This window comes from Sapajus apella, unplaced genomic scaffold (genome assembly GCF_009761245.1).
Source record: "Sapajus apella isolate SASKATOON/1434 unplaced genomic scaffold, GSC_monkey_1.0 scaffold42, whole genome shotgun sequence".
Classification (NCBI taxonomy): domain Eukaryota; kingdom Metazoa; phylum Chordata; class Mammalia; order Primates; family Cebidae; genus Sapajus; species Sapajus apella.
Genome location: NW_022436982.1, coordinates 14,464,567 through 14,481,804, shown reverse-complemented (window position 1 = coordinate 14,481,804; position 17,238 = coordinate 14,464,567). Strand labels below are relative to the sequence as shown.

The 17,238-nt window shown below is 36.5% G+C and overlaps 1 protein-coding gene across 3 annotated transcripts in view; it reads left to right on the top strand.

The window, feature by feature from the left end:
- DENND4C (DENN domain containing 4C) overlaps positions 1-17,238 on the top strand; it is a 132,282-nt gene that overhangs the window by 46,502 nt on the left and 68,542 nt on the right. For 2 of the 3 annotated variants that reach the window (XM_032300104.1, XM_032300103.1), the window contains exons 2-6: positions 3,039-3,360; positions 8,315-8,567; positions 9,826-9,895; positions 11,932-12,104; positions 16,474-16,712. In XM_032300104.1, the coding sequence (XP_032155995.1) occupies positions 3,056-3,360; positions 8,315-8,567; positions 9,826-9,895; positions 11,932-12,104; positions 16,474-16,712 (1,040 nt within the window). In that variant the 5' untranslated portion in view covers positions 3,039-3,055. Of the gene's footprint in view, positions 1-3,038; positions 3,361-8,314; positions 8,568-9,825; positions 9,896-10,437; positions 10,526-11,931; positions 12,105-16,473; positions 16,713-17,238 lie in introns of those variants that run through there. The other variant, XM_032300105.1, reaches the window with a different exon arrangement.

Here is a 17,238-nt window from a genome sequence, read left to right as displayed (position 1 = left end):
TTTTTTTTTTTATTTTTATTTTTGGTAGAGATGGAGTTTTGTCAGATGTGAGCCGGCATTACAGGCATGCACCACCATGCCTGGCTAATTTTGTCTTTTTAGTAGAGATAGGGTTTCCATGTTGGTAAGGCTGGTCTGGAAATCCCAGCAATTTGGAAGGCCAGAGGTGGGCGGATCACTTGAGGCCAGGGGTTCGAGACTCCTGACCGTAGGTGATCCACCCACCTCCACCTCCCGAAGTGCCGAGATTACAGGTGTGAGCCACCATGCCTGACAGACATGATTGAAATGACATTACAAGCATCATCTATACAGAGTAGGTTAATAAATAGGAGTTCATAAAAATTGTAAAACCTCTGTTTTTCATAAGACACTATAAGAGATTATAAAAAGACAAGTCACAGACTGGGAGAAAATATTTGCAGAGCATATATCTGATAGATGACTTGTCTCAAGAATACATAAAGAACTCTCAACTTTCATGAGAACATAAAGAACTTGTATGAGAAAATAAACAACTCAGTTAAAAAAATGGGCAAAACATTTGAACAGAAATTTCATCAAAGAAGATATATGGATGGAAAATAAGTTAATGGAAAGATGTTCAGTATCAACAGTAATTAAAAATTAAAATCACAAGTTGATATCACTACATACTGATTAGAATGTCAAAATTAAAAAGACCGATCTTATAATGTGTTGAAGAGGATGTGGAACAATTGGAACTCTCAAATAAAGCTGACAAGAGTGAAAAAAATGGTACACTCGCTTTAGAAAACTGTTTGGCAGTTTTTTAGACCTATAAACACCTAATCCAACCATCCTGTTCTAGGAATTTACCCAAGATAAATGAAAGCATTATGTCCATAAGATTTGTACATGGGTATTCATAGCAGCTTTATTTGTAATAGCTTCCCACGGGAAATAACCCAAATGTCTATTAATATAGGTGAATGCATAAACATACTGTGGTATATTCATACAGTGGAATATCACTCAGTAATAACAAGGAATGAACTGTTGATATAAGCAACAACATGCATTTATCACAAAATAATTATGATGAGTGAAAGAATCCAGAGAAAGAATATATACTGTATGAGTCTACTTATTATATAAATTCTAGAAACTTATCTATAGTGATAGGAAGGAGATAACTTGTTGCCTGGGGAGGAGAGATAATGAAAGTGGAAAAAGAAAATTTTGGTGTTGACAGATATGTTTCACTATCTTGATTGTGGGAATGGTTTCATTGGTTTTTGTTTCTTATGCTCTGGTATTTTTAGATATAAAATATTTAATGATTCCTAAGCTTACTTATTTTACATTGTGTTTGTGGAAAGTTTAATGTTTATAAAGCAAAGAGTTATAACTGGATTGTTAAGAAACTGCTTTAATGATTATTTATTACTATTTCTTTAATTTTTCTGATCTTAGATCTTGACTAATTAATGATGCACTCAATTTATTTAAATGTGGAGTTTAGCTCTAAAACTCCTGTAACTTAAAAGTGAACGATATTTTGAATGGTCTGAATATTGTTCATTAAGGCATTTGGCTCAAAGGAAAATACCATAGTCCACCTCTGATAGTTTTTTTACCATTATTGTTTGAGATGGAGTCTTGCTCTGTTGCCTAGGCTGGAGTGCAGTGGTGCTGTCTCAGCTCACTGCAAATTCTGCCTCCTAGGGTCAAGCAGTTCTCCTGCCTCAGCCTAACTGGGATTATAGGCACCTGCCAGCACACCTGACTAAGTTTTGTACTTTTAGTAGAGATGGGGTTTCACCATGTTGGCCAGGCTGGTCTTAAACTCCTGACCTCAAGCAGTCCACCCACCTCAGCCTCCCAAAGTGCTGGGATTACAGGCATGAGCCACCAGCCCTGACTTTTTTTTTGGAGACAGAGTCTTACTCTGTTGCCCAGGCTGGAGTGCAGTGGCACAATTTCGGCTTACTGCAACCTCCGCCTTCCTGGTTCAAGTGATTCTCGTGCCTCAGCCTCTTGAGTAGCTGGGACTACAGGTGCACACCACCATGCCTGGCTAATATTTTTTTATTTATTTGAGATGGAGTTTCTCTTTTTCGCCCAGGCTGGAGGGAAGTGAAACAATCTTGGCTCACTGCAACCTCCACCCTCCCGGTTGATGCAATTTTCCTGCCTAAGCCTCCCGAGTAGCTAGGATTATAGGTGCCCGCTACCACAGTCAGCTGATTTTTGTATTTTTAGTAGAGATGAGGTTTCTCCATCATGGCCAGGCTGATCTTGAACTGCTGACCTCAGGTGATCCACCCACCTTGGCCTCCCAAAGTGCTAAGATTACAGGTGTGAGCCACTGTGCCCAGCCTAATTTTTATATTTTTAGGAGAGACAGGGTTTCGCCATGTTGGCCAGGCTGGTCTTGAACTTATGACCTCAGGTGATCTTCGCTTTGGCCCCCGACAGTTGTAGGATTACAGGCATGAGCCATTGTGCCAGGCCCCAGTTGGATTATTCTTTTTTTTTTTTTTTTGAGACGGAGTCTTGCTCTGTCACCCAGGCTGAAGTGCAGTGGCGTGATCTTGGCTCACTGCAACCTCTCCTTCCTGGGTTCAAGGGATTCTCCAGCCTCAGCCTCCCGAGTAGCTGGGACTACAGGAGCATGCCACCACGCCAGGCTGATTTCTTGTATTTTTAATAGAGATGGGGTTTCACCGTGTTAGCCAGGATGGTCTCCATCTCCTGACCTGTGATCCACCTGCCTCGGCCTTCCAAAATGCTAGGATTACAGGCATGAGCCACCGTGCCGGGAGATTACTCTTAATAGAGCCTTACACAAGTGAAAAGATTATAGTTGTGTTACAAATGAATTGATGTTGTTAACTTGTACTTTGTAGGAGGTAAAATCTGACGGGATGATAAAAATAGCCTTCTTCTCAGAATGACAATTTGATTATAACTCCAGCTGAGAAGTGTGCTAATTGATGATTGTTAACTCAGGGATATATTAATTTTTGTCAGGATAAAGTGTTTTATTGATATCTTTCTTCTCCCTCTTCTAGGAAATATAGTAGCAGCCATGATAGAAGACAAAGGACCAAGAGTGACAGACTACTTTGTCGTAGCTGGTCTCACTGACACATCTACCCTTTTGGATCAAGAAATAAATCGTTTAGATACTAAGTCAACTGGACCTAAAGCTCCAATTACAGACATTGCTGTTATTATCAAATCAGCTGGAGAAACAGTACCTGAAGGTTACACCTGTGTGGAAGCTACTCCATCAGCTCTCCAGGCAAACCTGAATTATGGAAGTCTGAAAAGCCCAGAACTTTTCCTCTGTTACAAGAGAGGGAGAGATAAACCACCCCTTACAGATATTGGGTATGGTGACTTATTTTCTTTGCTGTAGTGAAAGAAAAAAATTTATTTAAGACTCATGGAAGTAGAAATTTGAAATCCTTGATAGTTTTATTATTGATAGTTTATTATTATAGTTGTATTGTTACTTCAGGATTAATTATAGTAATATATTACATGTTCGTATCCACCCTTATTGAATTTCTCTGCATTGCACTTGAATTGTTAGATCATTTGCTCTCAAAAGAATATTAAAATGAAGACATAAGACCCTAAAATGTCATTTTGTTTCTGTTGTGTAATCAAATAAGATGATTAATTAAACACAGTAGAATGAGAAGCTATAATAAAGACACTGTAATTTTAAGGAGCTGCTTGGGTTATATAGTGAGCTCTTGTGAAGATCTGTTCTTGTTTAACAAAAGAGCAGTCCTGTTTTAAATACAGTTGTACTGTGTGGCTTTCAGTGCTGGGAGGAGGGTGTTTACAGATAAGTGTTACGCTTTTCATGAAATATCTCGTATCTAGTCTACCAATGAAGTCATTCTTTTTTGTAAAAGCCTACAGAGTGGACCTTTGTACCCAGCACAGCCCAAATGGCTACCTTGACTCTTCTGTAAAATTTATGTGCTTTTAGAATACCTGTAATACTTTACCATATATACATGTGATATATTGAGTGAGTCAGTGAGTGAGTGGTGAGTGAATATGAAGGCCTAGGACATGACTGTACACTACTGTAGACTTTAATAAATTAACCTTAGCTTATTGTAACCTTTTTACTTTATAAACTTTTAGAGGTTTTGTTAATTTTTTGATTCTTTTGTAGTAATACTTAGTTTAAAACACAAATACCATACAGCTATACAAAAATGTTTTTCTTTCTTTAAATCCTTATTGTTTTTTTCTATTTAAAAAATTTCTTCTACTATTTATTTATTTATTTATTTATTTATTTCAAAACAGGGTCTCACTTTGTTGCCCAGGTTAGAGTGCAGTGGCACAATCTAGGCTCACTGCAGCCTCTACCTCCTGGGCTTAGGCGATAATCCTTTCACTTCAGCCTCCTGAGTAGCAGGTGTGTGTCACCACTCCTGGCTAATTTTTTTGTTTTTGTTTTTTGTAGAGGTGGGGTTTCTCCATGTTGCCCAGGCTGGTCGTGAACTCCTGAACTCAAGTGATCCAGCTACCTCTCCCTCCCACAGTGCTGGGATTACAGGCATGTGCCACTGTACCCGGCAAAAATTAAAAAAAAACAACAAAAAAACCTTCTTTTAAATGGAGGCTTGTTATGTTGCCCAGGCTGGCCTTGCACTCCTGGGCTCAAGTGATCCTTCTCCTGCCTCACCCTCCTGAATAGCTGGGACTGGCTTGGTATTTAAACTTTGGGTTTTTTTTTTTTTTTTTTTTTTTTCTTTTTTTTTTTTTGGAGTTGGTGTTTTGTTTTGTCTCCCAAGCTGGAGTGCAGTAAGTGGCACGATCTTGGCTCACTGCAGCTTTAACCTGCTTCCTAGGTTCAAGTGATTCTCCTGCCTCAGCCTCCCTGAGTAGCTGGGATTGCAGGTGTCTGCCACCATGCCTGGCTAATCTTTTTGTATTTTATAGTAGAGACAGGGTTTCACCATGCTGGCCAGCCTGGTTTCAAACTCCTGACCTCCGGTGATCTGCCCACTTTGGCCTCCCAGAGTGCTAGGATTACAGGTGTGAGCCATCGCACCTGGCTGGTTAAAAATACAGTTTTCTTATTTTGAAAGTTTTTTGCAAAGATGATATCTTCCTATGTTTCCTAGGCTGTTCTTGAACTCCTGACTTCAAGCAGTCCTTCTACGTTGGCCTCCCAAAGTGGTGGGATTAGGGGTGTGAACTTTTGTCCCTGGTTTTTTTTTTTTTTTTTTAAACTATTTAAACTCTTTTGTTAAAAATTAAGACAAAAAGACACGTTAGCCTAGGCCTACAGAGAGCCAGTATCATCACTGTCTCTGCCTTCTGCCACCAGATCTTGTCCCACTGAAAGGTCTTCAGGGGTAGTAACCCACATAGAGTTGTTATAAGCTCTATGATACCTTTAGGAGGTATTCCAGATGGCATTCTTATGCCTGAGACTGTTTTACAGTTAACTTTTTTTGTAACTAGGAGTATACTCTAATGATAAAAGATATAGTATTGTACATACTAGGTGATAGGAATTTCTCAACTCTATTTTAATCTATGGTACCACCTTAGTATATGTAGTCTGTAGTTGAAGCATCGTTATGTGGTGCATGTCTGTATAATCTGAACAGGGCAGTATGTTGTTTTATATATCAGCTGCATTTCTTAAGATACAGAATCATAGACCATACACAATTCTTATTTTCTTCTCTTTATCAGATTCATTGACTTTCAGCTGATTTGGTTCTCCAGCTCTTTTGTTTTTTGAGAAACTTCAGACATATGGAAAGTTGATAAACTATTATAATAAACACAAGCATCCTTTTCTCCTAGATGATAGACTATAGAATAATGAACAATATACTTGTCACCAACAAATTGACATTTTTTCGTTTGTTTACTAAGCTAATTGAAAGGAAGTAGGAGCCAAAATGTAGATACTCCATATCCTATTTTGTACTTTGCTTTTTTCACCTAAGAGTATGTACTGGGAATCAGTCTGTATCTGAATAGAAGATTTTTTCATTATTTTGTGTGACTGTATAATACTTATTTGTGTGGATGTATTTACTTTATTCAACAAAACCCCTACTGATGGACATTTGGGTTGTTCCCAGTTTTGTGATATTAAAAGAATACTTGATGAATAACTTTGTGCATTTATTGTTACATATTTTTGGAGGTATGTTTTCAGGTAGATCTTAGGAAAGATTGCTGGATTAAAGTATAAATGTGCATATAATTTTGTTAAATGTTACTAAATTTTTCTCTATAGTGTTTGTGCCATTTTATATTTTGCTATATATGTGAGTGCTTTTTTATCCACATCCCATCAACAAAGTATGTGGTCTGACTTTTATATTTTTTGTCAGTCTCACAGAGATTAATTGTATATCACAGTAATTTCATTGAGGTTAAGCATTTCTACATCTGTTTAATGGGTGATTTTCTTTTTTCTTTTGCTTACACTATGAACAGATTTTTAATCTTTACCTTGATTTTTTTAAAAGGAGTTTTTTTTATGTATTAGGAAGATGAACTTTTTGTGAAATAAGTTGCCAAGTATTTTCTTCAACTCTATAACTTGTCTTTTATCTTGGCTTATGGTGTTTGTTGTCATGTAAAATTTATTTTATGTAGTTCATTTTTCTACTCTCATATTTATTGCTACTAGATTTTGAGTCATAGTCTTTTGGAACTGCTAGGTATACTTCTATTTAGCACTAGTATGATTTCATTCCTTATGTTTAGATCTGTGATCCACTGGGGGATCCCCTTCTGGTGTATAGTCTGAAGTATGGACAGAATTTTATTTTTTTCCAAATGACAATCCAATTATCTAAATCCTGCTTATTAAATTTAAAAATTTATCCTTCCCTTTGTATGTTGAGATATGACCATCATCATATACTAGATTTTTCTTCTGTTTGTCTGTTCACTTACTTGCTAATACTCTCCTGATTTAAATATAGAGGCTTTATAGTATATTTTAATATTAGTTGGGCTTTAACAGCTTTATGGAGATACAGTTCACATGTCACACAGTTTATTTACTTAAAGTGTATACAGTGATTTTTAGTATTATTTACAGAGTTGTGCAGCTGCCACCCCAATTAATTTTAGAACATTTTCATCTATCTAAAAAGAAACCCCATGGTCATTAGCAGTTGCTGTTTAGTAGTCTTTCTCACCTTCTACCCCTAGGTAACTATTAATCTACTTTCTGTCTATGGATTTGCCTATTCTAGACATTTCATAAAAACAGAATCACTATATGTGGTCTTTGTGACTGTTTTTTTATTTTTCTTCACTTAGCATGTTTAGTTGCTTGTACTTTTGGTATTATATTTAAGAAGGCTTTGTCTAACCTAAGGTCACAAATATTTATCCCTGTTTTTTTTCTAAGACTGTTATAGTTTTAGTTCTTACATTAATTTTGATCCATTTTTAGTTTTTTTGATGAGTAGTACAGGGAAGGGGTCCAGCTTCATGCTTTTGCATGTAGATATACAGTTATTCTAACACCACTTGTTGAAAAGACCATTGTTTCCTAATTGCATTGTCTTGGCACCGTTGTTGAAATAAACAGATGCAAATATAAAGGCTTAATTTTGGAACCTCCATTGAATTCTGTTGATCTATATGTTTATCCTTATGCCAGTACATTGCACCGATTACTGTAAATGTGTGGTAGTTTTGAAATAGGGAAGTGTGAGTCCTCCAGCTTTCTTCTTTTTCCAGATTGCTTTGACAAGAAAAAACAGAGGCAGCTGGGATTTAGATAGAAATTGCATTGACTTTATTGATCTATTTGAGGGTATTACCATCTTACCAATATTGTCTTTTGTCCGTAAGCATAAGATGTCTTATTTATTTAGCTCTTTAATGTTTTATAGTTTTCAAATAATTTTTAAAGCTAAAAAATTGACAAATTATGAAGGGAATTTTTATGAAAACATCTGAATACTTCTTGAAACGTCTAGGAATTGACCTGAAGATGTTTGTGGTGTTGCCTGTTTCTTTTTTCATATGTTGCTTGTTATTAAGCAATAAAAAAATCAAGTTGTTCAATCCTGTTTACATTTCTCAAATTATGTTTTGGGTTTTGAAAAATAATTAAAAGACTTAAAGTTCCCAAAGGAATAATTTAAATTTGGTTTGTAGTGGAGATCGGGAAACAATAGGAGAAACCAAAAAAATTTTCTTGGTTTCAAGAAGAAAATCAGCATTAACCTGAAATGTATGTAGTATGTATATATATAGGTACATATGTTTGTGTGTATGTATGTATCTATATCTATTTCTTCCCTTCCTTCCTGCCATGCAGAGTTCTATATGAAGGGAAAGAACGGCTTATTCCAGGATGTGAAGTGATCCTAGCCACACCCTATGGTCGCTGTGCCAATGTCAACAATAGTTCAACTACTTCACAAAGAATCTTTATCACTTATCGAAGGGCTCCTCCAGTTCGACCCCAGAATTCCTTGGCTGTAACTGATATCTGTGTTATTGTAACCAGTAAAGGAGAAACTCCTCCTCATACCTTCTGCAAAGTTGATAAAAACTTAAATTGTGGAATGGTAAGAATAAAGTTTTTATTTTCAAAGTTTCATATGAAAACAAAAAAGGATATGTTTTGGATTGCTGTTTACTGTTGGGTATATACTTTACTCACATTTTATATTTTCATGATGTTTGTTTTTATTTTTTCCTAATTTTTATGATTGATAATAATGTTTAAAATCCCATCCCGTGATTTACAATAATTTCATCTTTAAGTCAGGGATATTTTTGGAGGAGTTAATCCTAATACTGTTTGAGTTACATTAACAAAGGTTTTATTACCTTTTGGATTTCACTGGTATCTTCAGGGATAACTGCAGGGATAGAATGGTAGGGGCTCTCCTCATGTTGATTTATTAATTCATTCGATTTTTTTTTTTTTTTTTTTGAGACCGAGTCTTGCTTTGTTTCCCAGGGTGGAGTGCAGTGGTGTGATCACAGCTCACCTCAGCCTTGACCCTCCACACTCAAGTGATCTTCCCACCTTGGCCTCCCAAGTCGCTGGGACTACAGGCTAGTAGATACAGGGTTTCACCATGTTGGCCAGGCTGGTCTTGAACCTCTGACCTTAAGTGATCTGCCTGCCTCGGCCTCCCAAAGTGCTGGAATTACAGGCGTGAGACACCATGCCTACCTGTTTTGTTTTTTGAGACAGGGTCTCCTTAAGCTGCCCAGGATGCTCCTGAACTCTTGGGCTGAAGAGAAAATATTGCAGTTGTGCATACTTACTTTTTAAAAGGACTCTAGTGAAGAGGAAAATGAACATAAACATTTGATTCATAGTTTTTAAAGACTACAGTTTATTTTAGTTCAGATTTACTTTGAAAAATACCTTCAAGTCAAACTAATATTAGCTTAATGTTATATAGACGGAGGTGACAAATGCACTCAGAACAATTAGTGAAGACAGGGTTGCCTCTGGAGGTGATGACCTCGTAGCACTCCAGTGATCCCAGTCTTCCTCATTTTGGGCTCTAGTGCGCACTCCACTTTGTGCTGTGTCTTACAAGCAGGGGCAATCTCTGGGTCATTGCAAAATTAAATCTTTTGAAACTGCCTTCATATTAGTTTGATTTTTGTAGCATTGTTTTCTTACTCTCTTATTTTAGTGTTCTGAACTTCATGCTGTGATGTATTTTATACTATGTAGTTTGTCATATAAACATATTTTAAAGACTCTCCTGAGTAAATAACAAGAATCTTTAGATAATATCCAACAAAATGAATTTCTTTTAACTCTTTTGTCTTTTTATAAACCTAATTTATGTTTTACAGTGGGGTTCCAGCGTGTTTCTGTGTTATAAGAAGTCTGTTCCTGCTTCAAATGCAATAGCATATAAGGCTGGTAAGTGAATTTAAAAAAAAATTGTCTCAATTGCTGTACTTATTGGTGCATATTAACATTTGGCTAAAGAAACAAAGTATGTTCCCTTATATAGTTTGTAGAATTGATCTATTCATAAAATTATCTATAATTATAGCATATAAAGATAAATGTTTTCTTAAATACATTACATATACAAGATATATTAATACCCCGACCAAACATGCTGTTAATTTAATTTAAACATTTATCCAAAGCAAACATATGTGGAATAAACATTCAAACTTTTGGTCTGCGTTAATCGATTTAACAGTATAATGGAAAGTTGTTTACTCTCTGACCTTTTATATTTTGGCAATCAGAAAGGTGTCAACTGCATCTTTACTTCTTATATTTCCTTTTCTTATCTCTGTGTGTCTGATTTGAAACCACATGTTACTTGCCATGAAAGGTGGACTTGCTTCCTTTCTCCTTTGTTGCAAAGAATCAGCTAAATGGAGGAGAGGAGGGCCTGAGAAACTTTTCTGCCATGAAGTGTTTGAGAAATCTATCGCCACATTCTTACTGCACATTAAAGTGTCAAGGGCTGTAAAGATTTAAGTGTCACCTCTTCATCCCACTGGTATGGTGGGATAAAAACTGAAAATACAGGTATGCTCCAGTTGTAAATAGAAAAGATACTGGAATACTTCTTTGTGAAACGAAGCAGTGCTAATTACTTTTTGATTTTGCACAGTTCTTGAAATAAAGTTTTACTTCAGGGAAGTCAGGCAAATCAATATCCAAAAATTGTTGCCTTTCATGAAACAACATTCATACTAATGAACCAAACCATTTAATTTACCATATAAAAATAATGGCAACAGCTAAAAAATATAAAATTCAGTATTATTTTAAAATTTGATACTGTAGGCTGGGCATGGTGGCTCATGCCTGTAATCCCAGCACTTTGGGAGATTGAGGTGGGCAGATCACTTGCGGCCAGGAGTTTGATACTAGCCTGGCCAACATGGTGAAACCCTGTCTCTACTAAAAATACAAAAATTAGCCAGGCGTGGTGGTGCACACCTGTAGTCCTAGCTTCTTGGGAGGCTGAGAGATGAGAATTGCTTGAACCCGTAAGGCAGAGGTTGCAGGGAGCTGTGATTGCACCACTGCACTCCAGCATGAGTGACAGAGCAAGATTCTGTCTTAAAAAAAAAAAAAAAAAGAAAAAAAAGAGTGATACTTTTAATACTGCTGTAATATGTTGATTGTATGTGATTTCTTAATTTTTTTTGTGGGGAAGGATATCACTTAAAAAACTTAAGCTGTAAAAAAGCATTCAGTTATTTGATATGAGACACTTACTTTAGAATAGAGAGTTTTGGATACTGAATTTGGGCTCAAAATTCTACTACTTATTTTGAAGTTTTTCACTTGGAGATGGTCCATGTATTGATGTCCTTAGAGGCTAATGAACTGATGCCATGTAGGTAATTTATTCTGAAGGGGCTTTATTGTGCTTCTCAAAGTGCCCCTTGCTCCTACTTTCTGGGTCTCATGTACTCTGTACTTAGTCACAACGTTTCTGTCTCGTTTACTTTTCATGTTGCATGCCTTTTACCCTGCTTCTCTCTCAAGATGAGTTTAGGGGCTGTGATAATTTCTGTTGCCTCAGCATTATTTGATAACACTTGTCTCTTCCCTGAATTTTTCACAGAAGACTAACTGAAATAGTTGGTAAATTTTTCTGTATGTTTCTTACGATTTTTCGTAAGTTGTTGGCATGTGTAGAAGAAAATACATTGATTGGTGATCAAGATTGGTTGAATGGAGTCTCAAGTAGTATATTAATACATTTTTATGTTACAATGAACTATAAATCCATGGGTAAAATGTCAGGGGCAAACTTGTTTATTGTAGTTTCTGTTATAGCAAGATAAAAATCGATTTAAAAATACCACACAAGTATTGCCATGAAATTTGGTATTAAAATATTCCATTAATATCTATCATATGTAATTTATGGCAAAGTAACTATTTAAAAAATTTATTGTTGTCTCATTCTTCAAAAGGTTTAATTTTTAGATATCCAGAAGAGGACTATGAGTCATTTCCACTCTCAGAATCAGATGTACCTCTCTTCTGCCTTCCTATGGGAGCCACTATTGAGTGCTGGGATCCAGAAACCAAATATCCACTTCCAGTTTTTTCAACTTTTGTGTTGACAGTTTCTTCAGCCAAAAAGGTATGTTTTTGCATCATTGATTAAACCTATTTTTGCCATGTTTTTATTTTATAAAGTGGTTAATACAAGTTTTATTTGAATGTTAGGATTATTTGGACATGATACATTTTGGTTTAAATTTACACTGTCATCCCCATGATGAGAAATCCACATGAAAATTGCTATCAGGATATTGATACCTCGGGAACTTTACAGAAGCAAAGATAAAGTCTCTCTACACTTTCAAAACCCAGGACTCGAGATGATGATGACAAATAGAAGACATAGGTACCACAGAAAGAATCAACAGACGCAATTAAAAAGCTGGGTTAGACCCTCAAGACATTGAAATGACAGAATGATAATATAAAAGATGTTATAAATTAAAATATTATTGAAATGATGTAAGAACTATCTTGGCTACTCTGGAGGCTGAGGCATGAGAATCGTTTAAACCCAGGAGACGGAGTTTGCAGTGAGCTGAGATTGCGCCACTGCCCTCCAGCCTGAGCTACAGAGTGATAGTCTGTCTCAAAAGAAGAAAAAAAGCAGAGATAAGACACACCTGAAGGGAGAATTAGTGAAGTGGAAGATAGGTTACCTTAAATGTGGCACATACAAATGTAAAACATAAAAGGAGTCAAAAAATGTAGCAGATAGTATTAGAAGGTCTAATAGGTGTTTAATGAGTTCCAGCAGGAGTGACTAGAAAAGGACAAAGCTACATTTAAGAGCTAATGGTTGAGAGTTTTCCAAGGTTGATGAAAAAATTGAGTCTTCAGATTAGCGATGCACTCTGAATCTGCAGCAGAGAAAAGTAAACAAGTAAATAAATGAATAATCCCACCTTTTTATGTTGTTTTGTTTTTTGAGATGGAGTTTCACTCTTGTTTCTCAGGCTGAAGTGCAATGGCGTGATCTCAGCTCACTGCAACCTCTGCCTCCCAGGTTCAAGTGATTCCCCTGCCTCAGCCTCACAAGTAGTGGAATTACAGACATGTACCACCACACCCGGCTAATTTTGTATTTTTTTTTTGTAGAGATAGGGTTTCACCATCTTGGTCAGGCTGGTCTCGGACTCCTAACTTTAGCTGATCCACCCGCCTTGGTGTCGCAAAGTGCTGGATTACAGGTGTCAGCCACCACGCTTGGCCTATTCCGCCTCTTTTTATATCATAGTGCAATGATGGAACACCAGAGACAAAAAAACCAAAAAAGAAAAAACAACTAGAGAGAAAAGACATTTATTGTCTGATGTAAAACATACATTGTATATAACAGTAATAATGACATAAACTGATTTATAAAGAAGAGAAGGCAAAAATAAACAGTATTCATAATAAAAAGCTGATAGGAGTAGAAATTTAAAAATAGAAAACTTTCTTTTTTGGAGACGGAGTTTCCCTCTTGTTACCCAGGCTGGAGTGCAATGGCGCGATCTCAGCTCACCGCAGCCTCTGCCTCCTGGGTTCAAGCAATTCTCCTGCCTCAGCCTCCTGAGTAGCTGGGACTACAGGCACGCGCCACCATGCCCAACTAATTTTTTGTAGTTTTAGTAGAGATGGGGTTTCACCATGTTGACCAGGATGGTCTCGATCTCTTGACCTCGTGATCCACCCGCCTCGGCCTCCCAAAGTGCTGGGATTACAGGCTTGAGCCACCGCGCCCGGCCTAAAAATAGAAAACTTTCTAAGGAAATTTAATAAAATAGGCAATATTTGCTGGAAAAACATACCCTGAACTGACTCATGTGGATGAAACAAAATATATCTATGACCTCATTCTACAGGTACAGGCTACACGTTTATAACCACTATGTTAAAGATAATGTATGTAAAGTATCCAGCATAGTGCCTGGAACATAGAAAATGCTGAGTGAAGATCAATATTATATTAACTCGATTGCCTACTACTAAACTAACTTGTTAGCTTAATAATCACTTATAATTTCTCCTGCTGAAATTAGTAAAAATAACTGAAAATTTTAAGATCTCCAAACATTTAAGAGTTACCTAATATACTTTGACAGTAGAGAACAATAAAGTCTCATTTGAGATGTGGATACTGGGTGATCTGCTTGGTTTATTCATTAGTTAGGGGATATCAACATGGAAGCATTGAGGTGTGTAAAATTTATGTTTATACATTTGTCATACTGCTTGTTACAAACTTTGAGATCACTTTGAAATAATTGTATCTGGGAATGGTATGTGTGTAAAGCCAAGGGTTATTGTGATATATATAATGACTAAATAGTTGGCAAGATTTATAAAATACAGAAGTAAGGATTGATTGTTGGGAGAAGGGGATGGGTATAGTGATAGAATTTCTTTGCAGTGTTTTAAGGAATGGACAGATCAGAGGAAGTACCAAGGCTAAGCAAAATATACCAAGGCACAAAATTATGAACTAGTCTATGTGCCTGGTAGCTCTGTATTGTTGAGCAGGAACAGTAGGTACTATCAGGAGTTGAGAACATCATGCCACTTATACAGATTGTGGCATTTTACCTGAAGTGGGGAACTTTTGAAGGATCAGATATTATCTCTGAACGACTCTTTCTTCAGTGTATTTTTCACTAAAATGCTTTTTTCTCACTTGAGACCAGTTAGGGCCTCAATAGTTGCTTTGATATGTGGTAAGTGGAATTGGAATTGAGTTTGACTTCAAAATTTCTAGCTTGGGGATTGTATGACATAACTGAGTAAGATTAGGCATATTGGATGAAATATTTAGATAATGAGTTCACTTTTGAAAATATTGGTTTGGGATGCCTGTACGACATCCAGGTGGGTATTGGAGTCTGAGTTTCGATCAGGTAAAGATTTGTGTTTTTTTAGTCTAGTGATTATAGTTAAAACCATGAGAGAATGAAATTTTCTAAATAGAAGTGCACATTAGAACTTTAGGGAATACAAAGACAACAAAGGAGTAAAGAGTTTTAAGACAGAGGAGTGTCAGCTGTATCTTAATGTCATACAAGGCGAGGATATCGAGGAATTGAACCTGTGAATTGCTGATAAGAAAATCAAATGCTGCTGCTGTAGAAAACAATTTGGCAACCCCTTCCAAATGTTAAACATAGAATTACCATACGATCCAGCACTTACATGCCTAGGCATATACCCAGAATAATTGAAAGCAGAGACTCAATCAGAGGATACTTGTACACCAGTGTTTGTAGCAGGATTATTCGTAATAGGCAAAAGGAGGAAACAATCCAAATGTTCATCAGCATATGAATGGATACACAAAATGTGGTATATGCATATGATGGAATTATTATTTATTCCTTAAGAAGGAATGAAATTTGGGTATGTGCTACAACATAGATGAATCTTGAAAACATTATTCCAAGTGAAATAAGCCAGACACAAATGAATAAATTTTGTATGGTTCCGCTTATAGGAGGTACCTAGAATAGCTATACTTATAGAGACAGAAAGTACAATAGAGCTTATCAGGGACTTGGATTGAGGGCAAGAGAATGGGAATTTACTGTTTAAGGGTTATAGAGCTTTTGTTTGGGGTAATGAAAAAGTTCTGGAAATGAATAGTTATACCGGTTGCACTCCATTTTGAAGTTACTTAATACTAGTGAATTGTTAAAGTGGTTGAAAATGGTTAAAGTGGTGTATTTTATGTTATGTATATTTTAACCCAATTAAAAAAAATCTGGGCCGGGCACAGTGGCTCACATCTATAATCCCAGCACTTTAGGAGGCCGAGGTGGGTGGATCATGAAGCCAGGAGATATAGACCATCCTGGCTAACATGGTGAAACCCTGCCTCTACTAAAAATACAAAAAATTAGCTGGGCGTGGTGGCACGCACTCATAATCCCAGCTACTTGGGAGGCTGAGGCAGGAGAATCGCTTGAACCCAGGAGTTGGAGGTTGCAGTGAGCCAAGATCGGCCACTACACTTCAGCCTGGGTGACAGAGCTCGAGATTCCGTCAAAAAAACAGAAAAAAAAAAAAAAAAAAAAAAAAAAAAAAAAAAAAAAAAAAAAAGCCCCGAAAAACAAAACAAAACAAAAAACACACAAAGCACAAAAAATGTGTTGAGCGAGTCATTAGAGTTCATGCTCTAGGGTAGGAGCTAGGTAAAAAAAAATTTCACTTTTAAAAATGAAAGCAAGTTACAAGAGGTTACCATCCATTTTTATGTAAGATACATAGTTGAATATATAAAATTGCAGTGGAAAAAATCTTGAGGGATTTACATAAAAATCTGGTTATCTCTGGGATAGAATTTTGGGTAAGATTTTTTTTGGTAATTTATCTGTATAAATGTACTCCAAGCAAATATTTCTTGTGTAATAAGAGAAAAAGAAAAGTTAATACTTTGAAACAAACTCAAATCTTATAACAGTTCTCTTACTCTTTAGGTATATGGAGCTGCCATTCAGTTTTATGAACCATACTCTCGGGAACTTCTATCAGAAAAACAGCTTATGCAGCTGGGCCTGTTGACGCCTGTGGAGAGAAAACTGGTCTCCAAATCCATCAATACAAACAAATGCATTTGTTTACTCTCACACTGGCCTTTTTTTGAAGCTTTTAGGAAATTTCTTATGTTTATCTACAAACTTTCTGTGTCTGGACCACATCCTCTTCCCATTGAAAAGTATGTATAATGATTAGAAAGATGACTGGTGGAAAACTGGGTATATAAATATATACATTTCATTGTTTGTGTAACTTTTAGCAGCAAAGTTGGAAGGGAAGAAAGGCTACATTCACCCAGCTTTTTTGAATTTAAATTTAAATTTTGCTACTCAAGAGACTGGAGTGCAGTGGTGCGATGTCAGCTCACTACAACCTCCACCTCCTGGGTTCAAGCAATTCTCTGCCTCAGCCTCCTGAGTAGTTGGGATTACAGGCGCCCACCACCACACCTGGCTAATTTTTGTATTTTTAGTAGAGAAGGTGTTTCACCATCTTGGCCAGGCTTGTCTTGAACTCTTGACCTCATGATCCACCCACCTTTGCCTCCCAGAGTGCTGGGATTATAGGCATGAGACACCAACTTTTTACTTACTCCTGTCTTCACCTGAATCATTGACTGTGAACTTAAAATTGGATAGTAGTGGTAATGATGGCCAAATAATCTTTTGAGAATTCAGCTGAAGAAGTAACTCATATAAATTATT